The sequence below is a fragment of the Oncorhynchus clarkii genome, chromosome 10 (assembly GCF_045791955.1).
Source record: "Oncorhynchus clarkii lewisi isolate Uvic-CL-2024 chromosome 10, UVic_Ocla_1.0, whole genome shotgun sequence".
NCBI classification, from domain to species: Eukaryota; Metazoa; Chordata; class Actinopteri; order Salmoniformes; family Salmonidae; genus Oncorhynchus; species Oncorhynchus clarkii.
In genome coordinates this window covers 14,741,695-14,768,315 of record NC_092156.1, presented here as the reverse complement: position 1 = coordinate 14,768,315, position 26,621 = coordinate 14,741,695, and the positions used below count along the sequence as shown (strand labels likewise).

The 26,621-nt window shown below is 42.2% G+C and overlaps 1 protein-coding gene across 2 annotated transcripts in view; it reads right to left on the bottom strand.

Moving 5' to 3' along the window:
• Positions 1-26,298, bottom strand: part of LOC139418043 (protein Jade-1-like) — a 218,416-nt gene extending 192,118 nt beyond the window's left edge. The window contains exons 1-2 of one of the 2 annotated variants that reach the window (XM_071167153.1): positions 25,478-26,271; positions 25,322-25,370 (exon numbers count right to left, since the gene is read on the bottom strand). Coding sequence is in view for 1 of the 2 variants with exons in the window: in XM_071167151.1 (XP_071023252.1) it covers positions 25,322-25,423 (102 nt within the window). In the remaining variant the exon portion in view is untranslated. Of the gene's footprint in view, positions 1-25,321 lie in introns of both variants that reach the window. The other variant, XM_071167151.1, reaches the window with a different exon arrangement.
• Positions 26,299-26,621: the final 323 nt, after the last annotated feature.

Below are 26,621 nucleotides of genomic sequence, written 5' to 3'. Positions count from 1 at the left end.
GAGAGGAGAGAAGCATCAGTGAGTTAGTAGTAGTGGCGTATGCCACCATGTAGCCCGGCAGGTGTTGCGATTCTCTGCTCTGTGAGCCTCTGAATGAGAGGCAGCTAGGACTCGAAGAATGACATGATCACAGGCACTGCTGTGTCATGGAGTCTTTACCCCAGCTAGGACACACACACACACACCTCTACATTAAAGTCTATGCTACCATGATTACGGATAGTCCTGAATCAATCGTGAATAATGATGAGTGAGAAGGTGAGACGCACAAATAACATACCCCCTCCAAAAATGATAACCTCCCATTATTGTAATGGTGAGAGGTATTTGTATTTAATATGGATCCCCAATAGTTCCTGCCAAGGCAGCAGCTACTCTTCCTGGGGTTTATTATGGATCCTCATTAGTTCCTGCAAAGGCAGCAGCTACTCTTCCTGGGGTTTATTATGGATCCTCATTAGTTCCTGCTAAGGCAGCAGCTACTCTTCCTGGGGTTTATTATGGATCCTCATTAGTTCCTGCCAAGGCAGCAGCTACTCTTCCTGGGGTTTATTATGGATCCTCATTAGTTCCTGCCAAGGCAGCAGCTACTCTTCCTGGGGTTTATTATGGATCCTCATTAGTTCCTGCCAAGGCAGCAGCTACTCTTTCTGGGGTTTATTATGGATCCTCATTAGTTCCTGCCAAGGCAGCAGCTACTCTTCCTGGGGTTTATTATGGATCCTCATTAGTTCCTGCCAAGGCAGCAGCTACTCTTCCTGGGGTCCAGCAAAACTAAGGCACTTATACCATTTTAAAAACATTACTATTAGAGGTTGACCGATTATGATTTTTCAACGCCGATACCGATTATTGGAGGACCAAAAAAAGCCGAAACCGATTAATCGATAATGACAATTACAACAATACTGAATGAACACTTATTTTAACTTTATATAATACATCAATAAAATCAATTTAGCCTCAAATAAATAATGAAACATGTTCAATTTGGTTTAAATAATGCAAAAACAAAGTGTTGGAGAAGAAAGTAAAAGCGCAATATGTGCCATGTAAGAAAGCTAACGTTTAAGTTCCTTGCTCAGAACATGAGAACATATGAAAGCTGGTGGTTCCTTTTAACATGAGTCTTCAATATTCCCAGGTAAGAAGTTTTAGGTTGTAGTTATTATAGGAATATTTCTCTCTATACCATTTGTATTTTATTAACATTTTACTATTGGATGTTCTTATAGGCACTTTAGTATTGCCAGTGTAACAGTATAGCTTCCATCCCTCTCCTCGCTCCTACCTGGGCTCAAAGCAGCATTACCCATGCAGAGCAAGGGGAATAACTACTCCAAGTCTCAGAGCGAGTGACATTTGAAACGCTATTAGCGCGCACCCCACTAACTAGCTAGCCATTTCACATCGGTTACACCAGCCTAATCTTGGGAGTTGATAGGCTTGAAGTCATAAACAGCTGCTGGCAAACGCACGAAAGTGCTGTTTGAATGAATGCTTACGAGCCTGCTGGTGCCTACCATCGCTCAGTCAGACTGCTCTATCAAATCATACACTTAGTTATAACATGATAACACACAGAAATACGAACATTAGGGCATTAACCTCTTGGAACTCCCCATACCGGATCCGGTATCAGGAATACAGACTCAAGCTCATTACCATAACGCAACGTTAACTATTCATGAAAATCGCAAATGAAATGAAATAAATATGCCATCTCGCAAGCTTAGCCTTTTGTAAACAAAACTGTCATCTCAGATTTTCAAAATATGCTTCTCAACCATAGGAAAACAATAATTTGTGTAACAGTAGCTAGCAAACAAAGGATTTAGCGTTAGCATTAGCGTTAGCATCCAGCACGCAACATTTCAACAAAAACATAAAAGCCTTCAAATAAAATCATTTACCTTTGAAGAACTTCTGATGTTTTCAATGAGGATACTCTCAGTTGGATAGCAGATGCTCAGTTTTTCCAAAAAGATTCTTTGTGTATTAGAAATAGCTCCGTTTTATACATCACATTTGGCTACCAAAAAAAAACCGAAAATTCAGTCCTCAAAACGCGAACTTTTTTCCAAATTAACTCCATAATATCGACTGAAAACATGGCAAACGTTGTTTAGAATCAATCATCAAGGTGTTTTTCACATATCTCTTCATTGATACATCGTTCTTGGACACATGCTTTCTCCCCTGAATCAAATGGTAAAGTGGAAGCAGCTGGCAATTGCGCACCGAATTCGACGCAGGACACCAGGCGGACACTTGGAAAATGTAGTCTCTTATGGTCAATCTTCCAATGATATGCCTACAAATACGTCACAATGCTGCTAAGACCTTGGGCGAACGACAGAAAGTGTAGGCTCATTCGTTGCGCAATCACAGCCATATAAGGAGAGAATGGAAAACAGAGCTTCAGAAATTCTGCTAATTCCTGGGTGATGCATCATCTTGGTTTCGCCTGTAGAATGAGTTCTGGGGCACTTACAGACAAAATCTTTGCAGATTCTGAAACTTCAGAGTGTTTTCTTTCCAAAACGGTCAAGAATATGCATAGTCGAGCATCTTTTCGTGACAAAATATCGCGCTTAAAACGGGAACGTTTTTTATCCAAAAATGAAATAGCGCCCCTAGAGATCCAAGAGGTTAATATGGTCGAATCCGGAAACTATCATCTCCAAAACAAGACGTTTATTCTTTCAGTGAAATAAGGAACCGTTCGATATTTTATCTAACGGGTGGCATCCAAATGTCTAAATATTCCTGTTACGTTGCACAACCTTCAATGTTATGTCATAATTATGTAAAATTATGGCAAATTAGGCAGCCCAAACTGTTGCATATACCCTGACTATGCGTGCAATGAACGCAAGAGAAGTGACACAATTTCACCTGGTTAATATTGCCTGCTAACCTGGATTTATTTTAGCTAAATATGCAGGTTTAAAAATATATACTTCTGTGTATTGATTTTAAGAAAGGCATTGGTGTTCATGGTTAGGTACACATTGGAGCAACGATACGCACCGCATCGATTATATGCAACGCAGGACACGCTAGATAAACTAGTAATATCATCAACCATGTGTAGTTAACTAGTGATTATGATTGATTGTTTTTTATAAGATAAGTTTCATGCTAGCTAGCAACTTACCTTGGCTTACTGCATTCGCGTAACAGGCAGTCTCCTCGTGGAATGCAATGAGGCACGTGGTTAGAGCGTTGGACTAGTTAACTGTAAGGTTGCAAGATTGAATCCCGAGCTGACAAGGTAAAAATCTGTCGTTCTACCCCTGAACAAGGCAGTTCCCCTGGTAGGCCGTCATTGAAAATAAGAATGCGTTCTTAACTGACTTGCCTAGTTAAATAAAGATTAAATAATAAAATAAAATGTAAAAACGGCCAAATCGGTGTCCAAAAATAACGATTTCCGATTGTTATGAAAACTTGAAATCGGCCCTAATAAAATCGGCCATTCCGATTAATCGGTCGACCTCTAATTACTATACATTCATAACAGAACTAACACACTAAGTGTGTACCTTCAGGCACCTACTCCACTACCACATATCTACAACACATAATCCACGTGTACGTATTTATATAGTACATATATTACAGTGTGTGCATGCATGTGTCTGTGCCAATGTTTGTGTTGCTTCACAGTCCCCGCTGTTCCAGGTGTATTTTTATCTGTTCTTTAAATCTGATTCTACTGCTTGCATCAGTTATCTGATGTGGAATAGAGTTCCATGTAGTCATGGCTCTATGTAGTACTGTGAAGAGACCTCTGGTGGCATGTCTTGTGGGGTATGCATGAGTGTCCGAGCTCTGTGCCAGTAGTTTAAACAGACAGCTCTGTGCTTCAACATGTCAATACCTCGCACAAATACAAGTAGTGAATAAGTCAATCTCTCCTCCACTTTGAGCCAGGAGCGATGGACATGCATATTATTAATGTTAGCTCCCTGTGTACATTCAAGGGCCAGCCGTGCTGCCCTGTTCTGAGCCAATTGCAATTTTCCTAAGTCTCTCTTTGTGGCACCTGACCAATACGACTGAACAGTAGTCCAGGTGCGACAAAACTAGAGCCTGTAGGATCTGCCTTGTTGATAGTGCTGTTAAGAATGCAGAGCAGCGCTTTATTATGGACAGACTTCTCCTCATCCTAGTTACTGTTGTATCAATATGTTTAGACTATGACAGGGTTATTCCAAGCAGTTTAGTCACCTCAACTTGCTCAACTTCCACATTATTAATTACAAGATTTAGTTGATTTTTCATAAATACAATGCTTTTAGGTTTTGAAATATTATATACCCCTGATATAATGTACTTTTGCTAAAGCATTATGATGTCTCAGCGACACAATGGGAGGGATTTTAATTTATTTTTGACAAGATGGCGCCGGAGAACACGGCTGACGTTTTACGTATTTCTAACCAATTGTGTTTTTTGGTTTGTTTTTTTGGGTTGTTTGTAACTTTTTTAAACTTATTTTGCACATAATGTACCTGCTACCGTCTCTTATGACTGAAAAGAACTTCTGGACATCAGGACTGCGATTACTCACCACGGACTGGATCCTTTTTTTCCTTGAACCAGGCTGACGAGCCCGTCATGAATGATATACTGCTTCACCGGGAACAGGCCCAGATCCCCGTCATTTACGTTAAGAGAAGGCGGAAAAAAGGGGTCCAGAGGGCAGGCTGCCTTCTGAGAATTCATAGTCGATCGAATAAACTCCCACTTCCTTCCATTCTGCTAGCAAACGTGCAATCTTTGGAAAATAAAATCAATGACCTACGAGGAAGGTTAAAATACCAATGGGACCTTCAAAACTGTAATATCTTACGCTTCACGGTGTCATGGCTGAACGACGACATTATCAATATAAAGCTGGCTGGTTATATGCTGTATCAGCAGGACAGAACAGCATACTCTGGTAAGACAAAGGGCAGCAGACTATGTATTTTTGTAAATAACAGCTTGTGCACGATATCTAAGGAAATCTCAAGGTTTTACTCACCTGAGGTAGACTTTCTCATGATAAGCTGTTGACAACACCATCAACCTAGAGAATTTATCTGTATTTTTCATAGCCGTCTACATACCACCACACACTGATGCTGGCACTAAGACCGCACTGAATGAGCTGTATTATTTTATTTCTCATTGATAAGTCATTGTCTCAACGAAGCCTTAATGCTGTGAAAGGATCCAGGAACCCAAATTATTTGGTTGGATCCCATCCTCCTTATAAAACGTGTTTTGTTTCCAAAAGGTATCAAAATCATCAGCAAGTTACACCCATTGTGCTGCAATAATCAAATAGCTAGTTGTGAAGAGAAAGAATCCTGCTAAAGTGTTCAATGCCATGATTCAGAGAGGGCACAGGGCCAGATATTATATATTTGTGCGTCTAACTTTTGCACTTGTCACTATCCCAATACTTTTGGAGCTCACCGTAAATAAACTGAGTGTACAAAACATTAAAGAACACCTGCTCTTTCCATGGCAGACTATCCAGGTGAAAGCCCTTATTGATGTCACGTGTTAAATCCACTTCAAATGAGTGTAGATGAAGAGGAGGAACCAGGTTAAGGAAGGATTTTTAAGCCTTGAGACATGGATTCTGTATGTGTGCCATTCAGAGCATGAATGGGCAGAACAAAGATTGAAGTGCCTTTGAACAAGGTACGGTATTAGGTACCAGGAGCACCTATTTGCGTCAAGAACTGCAACTCGCTGGGTTTTTCATGCTCAACGGTTTCCCGTGTGAATCAAGAATGGTCCGCTACCCAAAGGAAATCCAGCCAACTTGACACAAATGGGTAAAGCATTGGAGTCAACATGGGCCAGCATCCCTGTGAAACACTTTTGACACCTTGAAGAGTCCATGCCCCGGCCAATAGTGAAACCATCAAAACTATGAAACAACACATATGTAGGAATCATGTAGTAACCAAAAAAGTATTAAACAAATCAAAACATATTTAATATTATTCAAAGTATCATAGAGGAAGAGAAAAATCAAGAGATTTCACTCTCGCCAAATCTGTCCAAAATGAGCCCAATGCGTTTCTATGGGCCTAAACTTGTCGCCTGCCTTACCACCTTCAGACGACTCCCATTGTTGGGACGACTCCCATTGTTGGGACGACTCCCATTGTTGGGACGACTCCCATTGTTAGGGCGAAAACATAAGCATCTTCTCATTATATACAGTTCTCTGATAGTATTTTCTGTTGGTCATGTCATTTTACTATTGTTTTTCTTGACGTTTGTTGACCGGTTAACGAGGGTCAGTTAGTCAGCAGAAAAACTGTCAGAAATGTGCATCCCTAGCTACAACCTCAGTGCATCTTCCAAACCATTATATACAGTATATCACAAAAGTTAGTACACCCCTGACATTTTTGTAAATATTGAGTATATCTTTTCATGTGACAACACTGAAGAAATGACACTTTGCTCAACACACAGCCATTAATGTCTCAACCGCTGGCAACAAGTGAGTACACCCCTAAGTGAAAATGTCCAAATTGGGCCCAATTAGCCATTTTCCCTCCCTGGTGTCACGTGACTCGTTAGTGTTACAAGGTCTCAGGTGTGACTGGGGAGCAGGTGTGTTACATTTGGTGTCATCGCTCTCACACTCCCTCCTACTGACTGGTCACTGGAAGTTCAACATAGCACCTCATGGCAAAGAACTCTCTGAGGATCTGAAAAAAAGAATTGTTGCTCTACATAAAGATAGCCTGGGCTATAAGAAGATTGCCAAGACCCTGAAACTGAGCTGCAGCACAGTGGCCAAGACCATAGAGCGGTTTAACTGGACAGGTTCCACTCAGAACAGGCCTCGCCATGGTCGACCAAAGAAGTTGAGTGCACGTGCTCAGCGTCATATCCAGAAGTTGTCTTTGGGAAATAGACGTATGAGTGCTGCCAGCATTGCTGCAGAGGTTGATGGGGTGGGGAGTCAGCCTGTCAGTGCTCAGACCATACGCCGTACACTGCATCAAATTGGTCTGCATGGCTGTCGTCCCAGAAGGAAGCCTCTTCTAAAGATGATGCACAAGAAAGCCCGCAAACAGTTTGCTGAAGACAAGCAGCCTAAGGACATGGATTACTGGAACCATGTCCTGTGGTCTGATGAGACCAAGATAAACGTATTTGGTTCAGATGGTGTCAAGCGTGTGTGGCGGCAACCAGGTGAGGAGTACAAAGACAAGTGTGTCTTGCCTACAGTCAAGCATGGTGGTGGGAGTGTCATGGTCTGGGGCTGCATGAGTGCTGCCGGCACTGGGGAGCTACAGTTCATTGAGGGAAACATGAATGCCAACATGTACTGTGACATACTGAAGCAGAGCATGATCCCCTCCCTTCGGAGACTGGGGCGCAGGGCAGTATTCCAACATGATAACGACCCCAAGCACACCTCCAAGACGACCACTGCCTTGCTAAAGAAGCTGAGGGTAAAGGTGATGGACTGGCCAAGCATGTCTCCAGACCTAAACCCTATTGAGCATCTGTGGGGCATCCTCAAATGGCAGGTGGAGGAGTGCAAGGTCTCTAACATCCACCAGCTCTGTGATGTCGTCATGGAGGAGTGGGAGAAGACTCCAGTGGCAACCTGTGAAGCTCTGGTGAACTCCATGCCCAAGAGGGTTAAGGCAGTGCTGGAAAATGATGGTGGCCACACAAAATATTGACATTTTGGGCCCAATTTGGACATTTTCACTTAGGGGTGTACTCACTTTTGTTGCCAGCGGTTTAGACATTAATGGCTGTGTGTTATTGAGGGGACAGCAAATTTACACTGTTATACAAGCTGTACACTCACTACTTTACATTGTAGCAAAGTGTCATTTCTTCAGTGTTGTCACATGATAATATATACTCAAATATTTACAAAAATGTGAGGGGTGTACTCACTTTTGTGATATACTGTATTTGTTACTCATTTGTTCGCTGTCTGGTCCCTAGGCTGTGTTTGGTCTGTAGTGAGGTCACGCTGTGAGGTTACCACCTGCCAGCGCTACATTGTGTGGTATAGTTGCTGCTTCGTCAGTCTCTGTGCATGCCCCTATTCCCTATGGGTTCTGGTTAAAAGTAATGCACTATAGGGAATAGGGTGCCATTTGGGACGCAACGGTAACCTCATGAGCCACCCGACACACCCCAAGGGACCGGACAAACGAGCAACAAAAATATCATGCATTTCTTTATCATCAACATCATGGGCTCCCGAGTGGTGCAGCAGGCACTGCATCTCAGTGCAAGAGGCGTCACTACAGTCCCTGGTTCGAATCCAGGCTGTATCACATCCGGCCGTGATTGGGAGTCGCATAATTGGCTCAGTAATAGCCTTGGTTTCATGCATGTTAACATTAGAAGCCTCCTCCCTAAGTTTGTTCTATTCACTGCTTTAGCACACTCTGCCAACCCGGATGTTCTAGCTGTGTCTGAATCCTGGCTTAGGAAGACCACCAAAAATTCAGACATTTTAATTCCAAACTACAACATTTTCAGACAAGATAGAACTGCCAAAGGGGGCGGTGTTGCAATCTACTGCAAAGATAGCCTGCAGAGTTCTGTCCTACTATCCAGGTCTGTACCCAAACAATTTGAACTTCTACTTTTAAAAATCCACCTCTCTAAAAACAAGTCTCTCACCGTTGCCGCCTGCTATAGACCACCCTCTGCCCCCAGCTGTGCTCTGGACACCATATGTGAACTGATTGCCCCCCATCTATCTTCAGAGCTCGTGCTGCTAGGCGACCTAAACTGGAACATGCTTAACACCCCAGCCATTCTACAATCTAAGCTTGATGCCCTCAATCTCACACAAATTATCAATGAACCTACCAGGTACCTCCCCAAAGCCTTAAACACGGGCACCCTCATAGATATCATCCTAACCAACTTGTCCTCTAAATACACCTCTGCTGTTTTCAACCAAGATCTCGGCGATCACTGCCTCATTGCCTGCATCCGTAATGGGTCAGCGGTCAAACGACCTCCACTCATCACTGTAAAACGCTCCCTGAAACACTTCAGCGAGCAGGCCTTTCTAATCGACCTGGCCGGGGTATCCTGGAAGGATATTGATCTCATCCCGTCAGTAGAGGATGCCTGGATATTTTTTTAAATGCCTTCCTAACCATCTTAAATAAACATGCCCCATTCAAGAAATGTAGAACCAGGAATAGATATAGCCCTTGGTTCTCCCAGAATTGACTGCCCTTAACCAACAAAAAAACATCCTATGGAGTTCTGCATTAGCATCGAACAGCCCCCGTGATATGCAGCTGTTCAGGGAAGCTAGAAACCATTATACACAGGCAGTTAGAAAAGCCAAGGCTAGCTTTTTCAAGCAGAAATTTGCTTCCTGCAACACTAACTCAAAAAAGTTCTGGGACACTGTAAAGTCCATGGAGAATAAGAACCCCTCCTCCCAGCTGCCCACTGCACTGAAGATAGGAAACACTGTCACCACTGATAAATCCACCATAATTGAGAATTTCAATAAGCATTTTTCTACGGCTGGCCATGCTTTCCACCTGGCTACTCCTACCCCGGTCAACAGCACTGCACCCCCCACAACAACTCGCCCAAGCCTTCCCCATTTCTCCTTCTCCCAAATCTGCTCAGCTGATGTTCTGAATGAGCTGCAAAATCTGGACCCCTACAAATCAGCCGGGCTAGACAATCTGGACCCTTTCTTTCTAAAATTATCTGCCAAAATTGTTGCCACCCCTATTACTAGCCTGTTCAACCTCTCTTTCGTGTCGTCTGAGATTCCCAAAGATTGGAAAGCAGCTGCGGTCATCCCCCTCTTCAAAGTGGGTGACACTCTTGACCCAAACTGCTACAGACCTATATCTATCCTACCATGCCTTTCTAAGGTCTTCGAAAGCCAAGTCAACAAACAGATTACCGACCATTTCGAATCTCACCATACCTTCTCTGCTATGCAATCTGGTTTCAGAGCTGGTCATGGGTGCACCTCAGCCACGCTCAAGGTCCTAAATGATATCTTAACCGCCATCGATAAGAAACATTACTGTGCAGCCGTATTCATTGATCTGGCCAAGGCTTTCGACTCTGTCAATCACCACATCCTCATCGGCAGACTCGACAGCCTTGGTTTCTCAAATGATTGCCTCGCCTGGTTCACCAACTACTTCTCTGATAGAGTTCAGTGTGTCAAATCGGAGGGTCTGCTGTCCGGACCTCTAGCAGTCTCTATGGGGGTGCCACAGGGTTCAATTCTTGGACCGACTCTCTTCTCTGTATACATCAATGAGGCCGCTCTTGCTGCTGGTGAGTCTCTGATCCACCTCTACGCAGACGACACCATTCTGTATACTTCTGGCCCTTCTTTGGACACTGTGTTAACAACCCTCCAGGCAAGCTTCAATGCCATACAACTCTCCTTCCGTGGCCTCCAATTGCTCTTAAATACAAGTAAAACTAAATGCATGCTCTTCAACCGATCGCTACCTGTACCTACCCGCCTGTCTAACATTACTACTCTGGACGGCTCTGACTTAGAATACGTGGACAACTACAAATACTTAGGTGTCTGGTTAGACTGTAAACTCTCCTTCCAGACCCATATCAAACATCTCCAATCCAAAGTTAAATCTAGAATTGGCTTCCTATTTCGCAACAAAGCATCCTTCACTCATGCTGCCAAACATACCCTTGTAAAACTGACCATCCTACTAATCCTCGACTTTGGCGATGTCATTTACAAAATAGCCTCCAATACCCTACTCAACAAATTGGATGCAGTCTATCACAGTGCAATCCGTTTTGTCACCAAAGCCCCATATACTACTACCATTGCGACCTGTACGCTCTCGTTGGCTGGCCATCGCTTCATACTCGTCGCCAAACCCACTGGCTCCATGTCATCTACAAGACCGCTAGGTAAAGTCCCCCCTTATCTCAGCTCGCTGGTCACCATTGCATCTCCCACCTCTAGCACACGCTCCAGCAGGTATATCTCTCTAGTCACCCCCAAAACCAATTCTTTCTTTGGCCGCCTCTCCTTCCAGTTCTCTGCTGCCAATGACTGGAACGAACTACAAAAATCTCTGAAACTTGAAACACTTATCTCCCTCACTAGCTTTAAGCACCAACTGTCAGAGCAGCTCACAGATTACTGCACCTGTACATAGCCCACCTATAATTTAGCCCAAACAACTACCTCTTTCCCTACTGTATTTAATTTATTTATTTATTTTGCTCCTTTGCACCCCCATTATTTTTATTTCTACTTTGCACATTCTCCCATTGCAAATCTACCATTCCAGTGTTTTACTTGCTATATTGTATCTACTTTGCCACCATGGCCTTTTTGCCTTTACCTCCCTTATCTCACCTCATTTGCTCACATCGTATATAGACTTGTTTATACTGTATTATTGACTGTATGTTTGTTTTACTCCATGTGTAACTCTGTGTCGTTGTATGTGTCGAACTGCTTTGCTTTATCTTTGCCAGGTCGCAAATGTAAATGAGAACTTGTTCTCAACTTGCCTACCTGGTTAAATAAAGGTGAAATAAAAAAATAAATAAAAAAATAATTGGCTCAGTATCGTCTGGATTTGGCCGGGGTAGGCCGTCAATGTAAATAAGAATTTGCTCTAAACTAACTTGCCTCATTAAATAAAGGTTACATTTAAAATAAATAAAAATGAGCATCTCCACGGCTCCAGTCCATCCCCAAATGAATTATCACAATATTTATTGACTTGACGCTGCTGCATTATGAGAAAAGGCAGGAGGAAGGTGGAAGAGGGGAAAAAAGAGAAGGGAAGGCCGGGATCACATCCTTTCCTAGTCTCTTTCCCCTGAAACTGCTGACAAACAATCAGAGGGTGCGTCCAAGGGACCTGAGCATCTGCCTGCCAAAAACAGGGAAGAGGAAGCGCAAGAGAGAAGAGGTGATTAATCCCCCTGCTCTCACCTCTCCTGCCATCAGGAGTTCATTAGCCCCAGTGAGGGATGGAGGACTGCATTGTGCCCTTCACTGACACTGACCCTGCTTATCTCCTCCCTCCCTCACATTGACCTGGCAACCTCCCTGTTTATCTCCACCTCTCCCTCCACTCACACGGACCTAGCTACCTCCCCGCTACCTCCTCCCCCCCTGCTCCACCTCTCTCCATCCTCTCTCCCTCACCTGCACTCACACGGACCTGCAACCTCCCCGTTTATCCCCCCCACCCCCCCTCTGCTCCACCTCACTCCATCTCCTCCCCTGCACTCACACAGACCTGGCTACCTCCCTGTTTATCTCCTCTCCCCTTTCTCCTCTCCCTTCTGTTCCCTCACTACACCCACCTACCGGTTTATCTCCCCCTCTCTTCCACCTCTTTCCATCCCCTCTCCTCACACTAACCTGGCTACCTCCCCTTTCCTCCTCCTGCCACTCGCACCAGGAACCCAGCGAGCATCGGTCAGCATGTCCATCCATTTAAGTTTCCTGGCTGGATGCTTGTTGTGCTAACCTACCTTGAGGTCATTAAAGACTTCAAACCTGAAAGAGCGATTATCGTTTATAATTCCTTTCAGTCTTAAAATGTGTCCTTGACTGTTTGTTACCGTTGGTGAATGAACACTACTTTTCGGGATGTTTATCCTTGTAAGGGTCAGCTTCGTGTTTATTAGCTGACAGCAGTAAATAGAGAAACAAGCACAAAGCTTGGTGTTTTTGAAAGACGACTTGCTTTACAAAGGCCACTGACTGGTGTAATCAAGCACTGCTGGCAAGCATGAAGTGTGCTGTTTTTCAAGCCTTTTCATGGGCCAGGAAACTAGAGAGTCTGGGTAATCTACCTGGCTTTGATGCAAGGTGAAAAGGGCAGGGGGAGAAAGTGAGCCTGACAACCACCAACTGTATCTATCACCATCACCCCCTGATTACCTTCTAGAACAAAAAGGGAACTAGCATTCTATCCCAATGTCTGGTACATAGTTTGAATCCCTAGTTTAATGTATAGTGCAATATGTTTTACCATTCCATTCCTCCTGTATGATACCCTGCTTCACAATTCTATTTCAATAACAAGTCACCAGGCCGGGTGAAAGACATTCATCTCCTGGTGTTTCAGAGACGTCGTCCACCCGCTGCCCTCTGAACAGCAAAATCCCACTGAGACCTTGACAAGCTGTGTTATATGCATCCATTCCAGGCCACAGCAGGGTCATCCGCAGCAGAGAACACACACATACACATGAATGCACATGCACACACACGCACAAATAGAGACTCAGGTAACAAAAAATGACATTAAAATTATACCACATTACTTCTTACTAATACATTTGTTGTTTTAGAAACATTACGACGCATGGTCATGCAGTATGTTTTTTATACTGGTAAAAGGTCTGAGTGGCTGGTAGATTTCTCATCTACCTGCCACAGTGACTGGTGGACCAAAAAGCACATTTTAGGCCCTGCACAAACGTACTTACATAATCAGGGCTCTACTGCACAACCATTTATTTTGCATATGCACCTATTAAAAAAAAATCCCTTTAATTTAACCAGGTAGGCTAGTTGCGAACAAGTTCTCATTAACAACTGACCTGGCTACGATAAAGCAAAGCAGTGCGACACAAATAAACAAGCGTAGAGTCAATAACACATTAGAAAAAAAGAAAGTATATACAGTGTGTGCAAATGGCATGAGGAGGTAAGGCAATAAATAGGCCATAGTAGCGGAGTAATTACAGTTTAGCAAATTAACACTGGGATGATAGATGAGCAGATTATGATGTGCAAGTAGAAATAGTGGTGTGCAAAAGAGCAGAAAAGTAAATAAAGACAATATGGGGATGAGGTAGGTAGATTGGGTGGGCTATTTACAGATGGGCTGTGTACAGCTGCTGCGATTGGTTAGCTGCTGGAATTTTTATTTATTTATACATCAGTGTGCCTCGAACAATTAAGGATTCTAGCTTCATTACCTCAAATATTTAGCATTGTGTTCCTACATTTATTTGTGTGCACCTAAGTTGAAAAGTGAGGTGTAGTGCCCTGATAAACATGATGTATGCACACACAAACGTGCAAGTACACAGTCACACATGGACAAGCAGACAAAAACATGCAAGCCAAGGTTTTCGTTAGCCAGAGATAGCTAGCTTTTGGACAAAAATACCAGTCGATGCGAAATGTATTTGACCAAAAATCTGCATCATTTAGTGGAATTATACAGATAGAGTTTGAGGAGAAAAACTGTCTGACAACGCGGGAGCTGCTGCTACAGCTCCTCAAAACAGCTTGCTTGTTGCTGCTGAATTGAAAAACAAGCCCAATCATTGTGCAACAATTCTAAATGCAATTGTGTGTTAAAAACTGTTTTGATGGCCACGAATAAACAGAGCTACCATTTTTATTTCTTAACTAGTAATTGAATCGCGCTTCCCATTCGTCATTCAAGTACATAGGCAACGTAGGCAGGCTTCAGCGAGTCATACACCACCTTGCAATGAGCTGGAGGCCGTATGCATTTTGAAAACAAACTTAAAAAATATTTATGTTTTACTTAATATGAGGCGTCTTACTATGTAAACATGGAGGCAATTATTTTGTAAAGACTTCCTTATGTTATTGAAATCAGTAACCAATTTCTCTCATGTTCTATTGGTTTCCAAAATCAACTTTCTTTCATTGTCCAGTATCCAAAGGCACAATCCTAGTCATATTAATAACCAATGCTAGTTGTTGCATCTTTAGATCACCCATTTCTAAATTTCTAACAGATGTTTTCTTCACTGTCAGATTAAACCACTTGCATGTGCGGTGTGCTTTTGACAAAAGTATTTTCCTACTAATTGCGTTATAGAACAAACATTAGTGCAGCAATGCAGTAGGATACGCGCAAATGTTCGTTGTGTGCAAACTCAGCACGCATGTGTAGAAGGAGCGGTCAGAAGTGTGAGTGAGTGAGTGAGACAAGGAGGGAAAAGGGAAATTAGGGAGAAGAACTGTGTGATGCTTTGCTTGGTTTCTTTTTTGTTGTTCCCCGCAAATGCACATGTACAGTGGGGCAAAAAAGTATTTAGTCAGCCACCAATTGTGCAATTTCTCCCACTTAAAAAGATGAGAGGCCTGTAATTTTCATCATAGGTACACTTCAACTATGACAGACAAAATGAGAAAAAAAAAATCCAGAAAATCACATTGTAGGATTTTTTTATGAATTTATTTGCAAATTATGGTGGTAAATTTATAGCTTCCTGTGCCAACCGAAAGTGCCTTAAATGGTGTCATAGGGGCTGTTTCGAAGGGTTAAAAAGGTCAGATCTTTTCAAAACTTCATATGTGTGATTAGGCAACCCCCATGAACTGTACATCAGTCATGTCTCCCATAAAATTTCCAAGAAAAAAATCACACACACACAGCTAGGACAGAGGGACACAGTGTGGTGCGTAGAGACAGACAGTACCTGCAATAGTTACCTTTGTTCGAACTAAAAAAGAACTGTCAGACCTAGAGTTCTGAAACTTTAGAAACCTGTTCTAGACCTCAGGTGAGTTACGTGGCTCTAGAAGGTTCTCGGACCGAGAAACAGCCTCGTACATTTGCAATAACTTCAATTAATTTTGACCATTACGAAAATGAAGACATTTAGAAAAGTCCCAGAGTCGCAAGACTAGGTCCATTGAAACCGGCTCGGCCCATTGAGACAGACCCCAACGTTTCTGTCCGATAGCTCATTCAGGACCCCGTAGCAAGGCATGGAAAAAGTGGATTTTCAGCACCAATTGAGGTCTTACTCGGGCACCGAATGACCTATTGAGCCGAAACTTGGGATTCACAGTTGCTGCCCTCAGAACGAGACGCCCCGCTTGACCATATTGCAAATGGACAAAACATATGCCTTATGGACAAGTAAAAAAAAAAAATTATGATAATCAAATATGACAAATGTATGTTCATACAGTTCTTTTACATGTGTAATTGACAAAAAAATAAAATAAAAAATTAAATTACATTAAAAATATTTTCGTAAAACGGTCCAGAAAGCACTTTTTGAAGGGGGTGGTACGTTTTTTGATTTTTTTTTTCTCACATTTTCGACTTTAGACTTCCCATGAAATCATATTGCAAATGGACAAAACATATGCCTTATGGACAAGTAAAAAAAAAATTTAAATGATTAAAATATGACTAAAGTATGTTGATACCGTTCTTATACATGTGTAATTGACACAAAAATCGAAAGAATTTCGAAAAATGGTCCAGAAAGCACTTTTTTAAGGGGGTGATAAGTTTTTGAAAACATGTTCAAATTTTCAAAATGTTACTCTTGGGTCTTGACTTGTGTTACATTTGCAATATGAAAAATTAGGGTAGAGCGCACTCGCCATATATTGGATTTTTGCAGTGTTACACTTGGCATTTGCCATATGGCATTTGCAATCAACTTTGAATGAAACGACATCCAATTGAGTGGTATTGGACACCATGTATATATATATATGGTTGTTACGGTGCAAATATGTTCCCATTCATTTTTGTCCATTTCGAGGGGGAGTTCCCTTACACTTGTCAGGGACTGGTCTGGTCCAAATTCACATTTCGCCACCCCCATTTCCATGATGAGTGCTAGCTAGCTAGCCAGCTAACTAGCTATGTGAGAATACTTGATGCTGTTCACTGAGGGTTCTTGCTATGTGGAATCCTTGGGACATCACTACACTAAATCCTAACCATTTAAAAATGTCAACTTTTTTATTTAGCGAGGGAAAGCACATTGAGACCTGGGAACAATGCAAAGAATAAAATTATACACAATTTAAAACTAAATTAAATAGCAAATATTATATCCACATTCAAGCAAAACAAAACACATTCATCAATATAAAAATCCCTAGCCTTTCTCCTAAACTGACCCAGAGACATCCAACACATCCAAATGAAACGTTACTTGAAGATCATTCCACATGACAGGGGCCTGGTGGGAAAAGGCAGATTTACCAGTGGCGTGCCGTGGGCCTGGGCCTTCAGTGAGGTCCTACACAGTCCCACCCAAATTAATCCACCTCTTATTACCATCATTATGATGCCATGGCTCTAGACACTATACATTTAGACAGAAACGCAGTATAACCAGGCGTTGTGTCACCTTGAAATTGACATTTTTATTCAGAGAATTGCAGGGGAAGAGTACAATAGAGTACAGTTCAACTAATAGGCAAGAACATAGTCGAGCGCAACAGAGTTATATTAATATTCTTCTTCTATCCATTTCTGGTCCACAAACTTTGAGCTTTAAGTCCCCAAAAAATAAAATACAGTGTGTTCACTAAACAGCGCATTGTCGCACCCAAAGCAGTTTCACCGTGATGATAAAGACACATAACTATTCACTGAAAATAAAAGAAAGAAAACAAATCATTTGCAACATAGGCTATTTACCATTTTATTTTGTTAATATATAGGCTACTTAATATTAACGAAATAAAATGCAAAACATACATACGCATTTAATAAAAAATAAAATGCATTGTATGCCTACTCACCAAAGACTGATTATTTGAACACAAAATCCATCCTCCTTTCTTTCCTCAAAAGACAGTCTATCTGTGCATTTTAGTTCCACCAATAAGTCCTTTTCTATCGACATGGAAGCTAATGCTGAAAGCCGAGTCTGTCCAGTAGCATTTCTGGAATACGTTTTGATTCGCTTTAAGGCCGAGAATGACCGCCCGACAGAAGCCGTGGACACAGGGATAGTCACTGTCACACATGCCAATGTGTAAAGTTGCCCCATGTCCTCATTCAGATTTTTCCCTTCAAAATCAGTCATAGCATACATTACAGTCAGTTCTGTTTTTAGCTTGGATAGGTCGAACAGTGTTCCGTGACTCTGTTAAGCTGGAGAAGGCTGTTTGCGGGAAATTCACGGTAGGTCTGAAAGTGCTGGGGGTCCAGGAGGGAGAGAAACATACATTTTTCGTGGTCTTGAAACCTGTTTTGTATCTGGCAAAGAATGTTGTCCAGAATAATGCTGTAGAGTTGTTGGTAGTATGTGCGAGGGTCTCCTTGTGCTGGGCCTCTGCGTGCGCTGGGTGAACTTGAGATGCGCGCTGTGTCATCGTAGATTTGACTGAACCTGCGCCTCTCTCGCTCAATTGTAATAGGCATTCCCAGCAGTACAGTTTGCAGTGCTTCTCGGAGCCTGTGAGCCATTGATAGCGCTCGTAGTTGGAACTTTGAAAGTGGCGAACGAACCCCTTTCCCGCCTGTGACAGGCTTTGTAGCGTCGGCGTCGGGCGACCTCTCCTTACAATGTCTAACTTTTCTTGAAAAGTTTGTCTTGAGAATGGCATTATAATTATATCCTCGACCAAATCGATATCTACTCCTCCTTCCGCCATTGTGGGTTGAAAAAACAGCTTAGTAGTACGCAAATTAATTAGTTTATCAAATTCAGTTTCCTAGTTCTGAGGTTCTGCATAGACCTGCCTCTCAATATTGGTAATCCAATCAAAAGACGTGTACGCACTATGCCTGCTAGCTGGCTCCTGTGTAACACTGGAGCCAGCCAGCAGGCGTACAATAGCCAACTCTAAAGCTCATTGGTTGACACTAAATTTTCATTTCCTTTCACTTTAAGCTACAAGCGCCCGCACTGTTGATTCTGAAGGCCTGAGGGCAGATTTTAGACCCCTGGCAACACATGATGGCTGAATATGATTGGATAAAAGATCTAACATAAAGACCAGCCCTCCAAATCTCAACCTGGGGCTGGAAGCAGTGCAACCAAGAGGAAAGCTATGAAATGAAGAGTATAACTCTTACTCTGGGGAATAATTTAATACATATTTGTGGGAAAATATATATTTTTTAAAATTATATTCTGATGATGTTTAGGCCAGCAGAGAAGGCCTTGCTGGCCCTGACGGCCCACCACTGAGATTTACCCAACTCTGTGGATACATGTGGAGTCTCCAGCATTAACCAACCCTGTGATCTAATGTTGTAATACGAGTTTCTATATTTCAACAATGATGTTAAGTAAATTGGTAGTTTTTTGAGCAAGGCTTTATAAACAAAAACAGAATAAGGAAGTGACCTACGTGTTTTTAGCGAGGTCCAACCAACTTTATGATAAAGGATGCAGTGGTGACTGTCAAAACTGTCAGATGTTATTAAACAAAGTGCACTATGATAAATTGTGTCCACGGGCTTCAAAACACTGGTAGCTGCATTCACTTATATAATATCGCCATCATCTATAACAGGAATGAATGTAGACTGAATTATAAATGTTCTACTATTTAATGAAAGGCAAGCCCTATTCTTATAGAAGCCCAACTTAATTCTTAACTTCTTGACAAACTCGTCAAATCAAATCAAACTGTCACATGTGCCGAATGAAACAGTGAAATGTATACTTACAAGCCCTTAACAAACAGTGCAGTTCAAGAAGAGTTAAGAAAAAATAAATCAAAAGTAGCACAATAATGAGGCTATATACAAGGGGTACGTACTGGTACCGAGTCAATGTGCAGGGGTACAGGTTAGAGGTCATTTGTACATGTAGGTAGGGGTGAAGTGACTACGCATAGATACTAAACAGCGAGTAGCAGCAGTGTACAAAATAATTGGAGGGGATGGGGTCAATGTAATAGTCCAGTGGCCAGCTGATTAATTGTTCAGCAGTCTTATGGCTTGGCGGTAGAAGCTGTTAAGGAGCCTTTTGGTCCTAGACTTGGTGCTCCGGTACCACTTGCTGTGCGGTAGCAAAGAAAACAGTCTATGACTTCTGGTGACTGGAGTCTCTGACAATTTTATGGTCTTTCCTCTGACACCGCCTATTATATAGGTCATGGATTGCAGGAAGCTTGGCCCCAGTAATGTACTGGGCCGTACGCATTACCCTCTGTAGCACCTTACGGTCAGATGCCGAGCAGTTGCCATACCAGGCGGCGATGCAACCGGTCAGGATGCTCTCAATGGTGCAGCTGTAGAACTTTTTGAGGATCTGGGGACCCATGACAAATCTTCTCAGTCTCCTGAGGGTTAAAGGTCTTGTCATGCCCTCTTCACAACAGTCTTGGTGTGTTTGGACCATGATAGTTCGTTGGTGATGTGGACACTAAGGAACATGAAACTCTCGACGTGCTCCACATCAGCCCTGTTGATGTTAATGGAGACCTGTTCGGCCTGCCTTTTTTTGTAGTCCACAATCAGCTCCTTTGTCTTGCTCACATTGAGGGAGATGCTGTTGTCTTGGCACCACACTGCCAGTTCTCTGACCTCATCCCTATACGCTGTCTCATCATTGTCGGTGATTAGGCCTACCACTGTTGTGTCATCAGCAAACTTAAATGATGGCGTTGTAGTTCTGTTTGGCCTGCAGTCGTGGGTGAACAGGGAGTACAGGAGGGGTCAAAGTACACACCCCTGAGGGGCCCCAGTGTTGAGGATCAGCGTGGCAGACATGTTGTTGCCTACCCTTAGCACCTGGGGGCGGCCCGTCAGGAAGTCCAGGATCCAGTTGCAGAGGAAGGTGTTTAGTCCCAGGGTCCTTAGCTTAGTGATTAGTTTCATGGGCACTATGATGTTGAACGCTGAGCTGTAGTCAATGAACAGCATTCTCACATACACTACCATTCAAAAGTTTGGGGTCACCTAGAAATGTCCTTGATTTTGAAAGAAAAGCACATTTTTGGTTATTAAAATAGCGCCAACTTGATATTCCATTAAAATAAAATGTGCCGTTTCCAGCTACAATAGCCATTTACAATATTAACAATGTCTACACTGTATTTCTGATCAATTTGAAAAACTAGGACATTTCTAAGTGACCCCAAACTTTTGAACTGTAGTGTACATCGCCACCCCTTCTCTGCTGATCACAACTAAAAAATGCTGTAATTAGCAATGTCAATGTCACATTATCCATGATCAAATAATTTAACCAAGTCTCTGATAAAAGAAGATTATCAGGATGCACGACACGAACACTGACAAAGTCCATCTTTGACATCATACTTTGCACATTTAAAATGTAACAAACCCAGCACTTTGCAAAACTTAAAAACAGCAGGGGTGTCCATATTTACCCTAAACAGGTCGTTATAAACTTGATCATTAAGTAAGTCAGGCACCCTAAACACAAGAGCCCATAGTGTAGGTGGTCGTCAGTGTAGAATCTACAGCATCTGCGTACCCAGTGTCCGTACGCCCTGAGGAAGACAGCGTCAGTGTAGAAGCTACAGCATCTGCGTACCCGGTGTCCGTACACCCTGAGGAAGACAGCGTCAGTGTAGAAGCTACAGCATCTGCGTACCCGGTGTCCGTACACCTTGAGGAAGACAGCGGGGACCGTGGCTCAAAACAATGAGAGTTTAATGTCACAACGCTGCAAGAAAAATACAGAACGCTGTGGTGCGCGTCTCTTCCTCCTCCTGGATCGAATCACACTCCATTCACGCCCTCCACGGGTAGAGCTGATAGCATCCGACTTTTGGCTAATTTCAGAAGTCCGTAAGGTGCGGGAAATGCTCAAGATCCATAAGTTCCATTACAATCGTCTCTTCGAAAAGACGCATCAACAAATGCAGCTAAACGCGAGGCGTCCAAAATCAGACGCTCATCCAGAGCTTTCATTTTCTCAAGTAAAGTAATGATCCTCTTCTTGCAGCATTTTTCCCGTGGCATTTGACACAGGTGAAATTTTCAGAAAGGTCCTTCACTTGGATAAGTGTGAACATGTCACATAAAATGCATTTAATGGCCTTATGGTCGGCGATAGAGTCAGCGTTTTCACTGTTTTGTGTAGAAGCAGGAGAATATCCTTTACTCAATTCAGCCATTTTGCTTGCCATTTAAATGAGGGTATGGACGTCCTAATGATCCCGGATAGCAAGGAACGTTCACTCAGGCAATGCTTGGGGCGAGAGGCAGCGCTGTGCCAGCTGCAAATTTAGTGATTGACGTTTTTCCATTCAACTGGCAAATACCAGGATTCAGTGGCTACAGTCTTAAAATCGATGAAAACATAGCTAAATACCAATACATTGAAAATGTTGTTGTTTTCCAGCTCAATAACATGATGCAGCTCAGTCTTCACAGGCATTTTTTGGGCTGGACTCAGTAACACTAGAGTAACACAGTTTTTCTGTTAAAAATCTTGTCGTTCTGGTGGTGCTTACATTAATGACTAGCATCACCACCCTGGATGGTTCCGACCTTGAATATGTGGACATCTATAAGTACCTAGGTGTCTGGCTAGACTGTAAGTAAACTCTCCTTCCAGACTCATATCAAACATCTCCAATCGAAAATCAAATCTAGAGTTGGCTTTCTATTCCGCAACAAAGCCTCCTTCACTCACTCCGCCAAACTTACCCTAGTAAAACTGACTATCCTACCGATCCTCGACTTCGGCGATGTCATCTACAAAATTGCTTCCAACACTCTACTCAGCAAACTGGATGCAGTTTATCACAGTGCCATCCGTTTTGTCACTAAAGCACCTTATACCACCCACCACTGCGACCTGTATGCTCTAGTCGGCTGGCCCTCGCTACATATTCGTCGCCAGACCCACTGGCTCCAGGTCATCTACAAGTCCATGCTAGGTAAAGCTCCGCCTTATCTCAGTTCACTGGTCACGATGGCAACACCCACCCGTAACACGCGCTTCAGCAGGTGTATCTCACTGATCATCCCTAAAGCCAACACCTCATTTGGCCGCCTTTCGTTCCAGTTCTCTGCTGCCTGTGACTGGAACGAATTGCAAAAATCGCTGAAGTTAGAGACTTTTATCTCCCTCACCAACTTCAAACATCTGCTATCTGAGCAGCTAACCGATCGCTGCAGCTGTACATAGTCTATCGGTAAATAGCCCACCCATTTTTACCTACCTCATCCCAATACTGTTTTTATTTATTTACTTTTCTGCTCTTTTGCACACCAATATCTCTACCTGTACATGACCATCTGATCATTTATCACTCCAGTCTTAATCTGCAAAATTGGAATTATTCACCTACATCCTCATGCCTTTTGCACACAATGTATATAGACTCTCCTTTTTTTCTACTGTGTTATTGACTTGTTAATTGTTTACTCCATGTGTAACTCTGTGTTGTCTGTTCACACTGCTATGCTTTATCTTGGCCAGGTCGCAGTTGCAAATGAGAACTTGTTCTCAACTAGCCTACCTGGTTAAATAAAGGTGAAATAAAAAAATAAAAAATAAAAAATGTTATTTCCTCAAATTTAAGAAATCAGCTTTTTTTTGCTATAATAATCAAAATATTGGCAGATATGGGTTATCTGAGAATATTTCCACTCTAAAATCAGATCCAAAAATTCCATATTGGTCGGGCTCTAGTCTTCAATACAAAAGGTCATCATTTATTTTTCAGGCCAAGCCAAATTATTATTTCAATTGAAAATCATTATTTATAACCTTGTCAACATCTTGACTATATTTCCTATTCATTTTGCAACTCATTTCATGTATATTTTCATGGAAAACAAGGACATTTCTAAGTGACACCAAACTTTTGAACGGTAATAATTAAAAGTCTGGCTACATTTTCTGGCACCTCCCTCCTGTCTGGACATGACAAACTATAGCCAATACACATAGGCTATCACCTACACTTTGACATGTAGGCTAATTGTGGATCAACATTTACATACACTTAACAGAATAGCTAGTGTTTTTCCGTTTTTAAAATCAATTTAATTAGCTATTTTGTTAATGGCCTTGGTGCCTAGCAGATGGGCCTTGGTGCCCTGGCAGATTGGGCACCTCTTGAAGGCCTAATGGCCTTTTCCTTAAAAATCACAAAATTCCAGTTTTGCTTGTAAACAAACTACTGTTCTTTTCTAGGTAAGAATAGCTGGCCTCCAGGGAAAAATAGAGATTTGAGAGAGAGAGAGACATGTCCCCACAGCATGACTCATCTCCTGTTTCATGCCCAGCTGGAGGGTGGGTAGGAAGGGAGCTGTCACAACTGGGAACATTTAACAAGTCCCCAGATGATTCAGACTTAATTGATTCAAGGAAATAACCAGTTCAATTACATCTGTGCAATAAGAGAAACAGGATGGATTGTTATACTATTCTAATCATGGGAGCCGGTAATGGATTGTATAAGTAACAATATTTTACTGACTAGAGGACCATTATAGAGTAGCTATAAGGAATTACCTCAAGAACACATTTGAATTTAATGTGCTTTAAAGGTAAACTTCACATGCATTGGCAACTCCCATAACAATTCCCCCCAAACAACTCATAAGAACTTAAATATCAATGGGAGCCCCCCACAACTGTCAAAGATATCAATGTGAGGCACCCTCAAGAGTCAATGTGTAATTTGAACCCTGGAAATTCTCTATCCAAAATATATATCTGACTATGAACATCAAGTTCTCATTTCTTAAAATGGGAACATCAAGATGCTGCTCTGTCCCTCTACTAACCATGCGCAGCAAAAATCTAGTCCCACCCCCTGTTCTATGAGCGCAGAGTTTCTGAAGGTAAACAAGAGCCACTCCCCCCTACAGTAGATCGGCACAGCACGCAGACTGAGATAAGAGTACTGAGCTTGTTCTAATTCTTAGATATGTGCGTGCTTACTTAGCCTTCCAAAACACCTCCCCTTTTTGGGAACGTAATTCACATGCGGCCATAATTTCAAATCCACAATTGAGCGACAGTGGATGGCAACAGTAACTTTTGCCAAATGCAGTTTTATAACGCAATCGTTATTACCAAAATTATCCTCCTCTATTGTAATCTTTTCAACAGGCAGATAATTTTTGATCACATTAGCTAAGTGTATTTTCAGCGCCATACGTTGGCGAGCCGCGGTCCCTCCTCCCGCAAACATGCACACACTTGCATAAGTTGCCAATCATGTATTAGAATTCAACAAATAATGAAATAATGTATTTTCATCGGGGAATGTAATTTAACAGCACCTCGGGAAAATCCCGCTACCAAAATTATTTAATAACAGCAGTGAACATGACGCCCGTCTATAAATAATACTCGCTGCGTAGTTGGCGTTGCAAACATTGCTAGTGAACTGGGACCTGACATTTTCATATTTTATTCAATAAAAAAGTTGCAGTTGCATGACGTTCTACCCGTGCTCGCTATTTAGCTAGTTATCACAACCATTAGACCCATGCATACTACACATTTCCCTACCCGCTCTGGAAGTGCGTGCTTCTCACCCTGTGCTACATGCTACTGCACCGTACCGTACTTCTTGGGGGAAGCAAGAAACCAAAATCTAACCCACCTTTTTATCTTGATTGCAGTCAGGGTCGGGCTGCGAAACGTCCTCGACTCTGGACGATGGGCGATGATGAGAAATTACGATATAATTTGAAGCTAACCACATATAGCTAGCGACAGTGAATTTCACGATGGTCAAATTCCAGTGTAGCCAACTTACCCCTAGCTAGCGAGCTAGTTAGTTAGCCCCCTGACTATTCACGTTGGTGACAGGACTATGCCTGCGAGGCTGTATGGTGTTGACAGCACGTCAGATGCTCTCCCAAGAGTCAAAATAAAAAGTACCAATTGACAAATTTACTCCATGATAGTCTATCCGACAGTATAACATAATAGTCAACAAACCTGCGAAGTCCGTATTCGCAGGTATCAGCTAAATGCAGTTAGCTACATTTAGCTGACTTTAGGAGTATATCATCCTTAAATCCAAATTCTCTAGTCTAGCGAACGTGCTTGCAAGATAGCCGCATCCAGCACGTCGGTTCTACTGTACACTAGCTATGGTACAGCAAGGTAAGCTAACAAATATCATTTTGAAAGCCATGTCGCATTTCGAAAATAGTCCAAATCCAATGTGGTATCCCCCAGGTCCTGATTTGTCATGGGAGTATGTTTTCCTCAAATCCAGTAGAGAAAAAAAATATGCCTAATTTTCAAAGAATGAGTCATGAAAGATAGCAAGCTGGCTCGTTTGGCAACGTTCCACCTAAAAACATATAGTCTGCTCATTCGCTCCGTCCTTGCCCGCTCGCGTTCTTCTCTCTTGTGCGATTGCACTGGCGGGTGCGCAACCTTACAACAAAATAAGATCATACTTTAAACTCTTTTGGCGCCATATTAATGACGTATTTATATTTGCTGTCACTGAAAGACGATTCTAATATCTTTAAAATGGCTTACTTTCGCCAAACATCATGCATAGGCTCCAACCTGAAATAAGGAAAAGGGATTATATTCTTCACCTGTCACTCTTTTGAAAGTGAAAGCTACCGTTAAGTGGGCGGTTTGTTTGGGCGGGTTCATGATAGCAGCACAATAATAAACATTTACAGAGACAACGTTGAAAAAAACATATTTCCTAAATAATATTGTTAATGTTAATATGTCTTATTTTCATAATAATAAGACATTGAACAAACATATACATGGAAATAAAGTTAGGTCTACTTGCAAACGTTTAACTCAATATTCAATCCACTCCAATCTACGATGTTGGTTCACACAATGACAAGTGATAGACATATCAATCCACCTCATTTACTACAATCACATGTAAATAAGGAGTGAGTTGTATTTTGTAGATC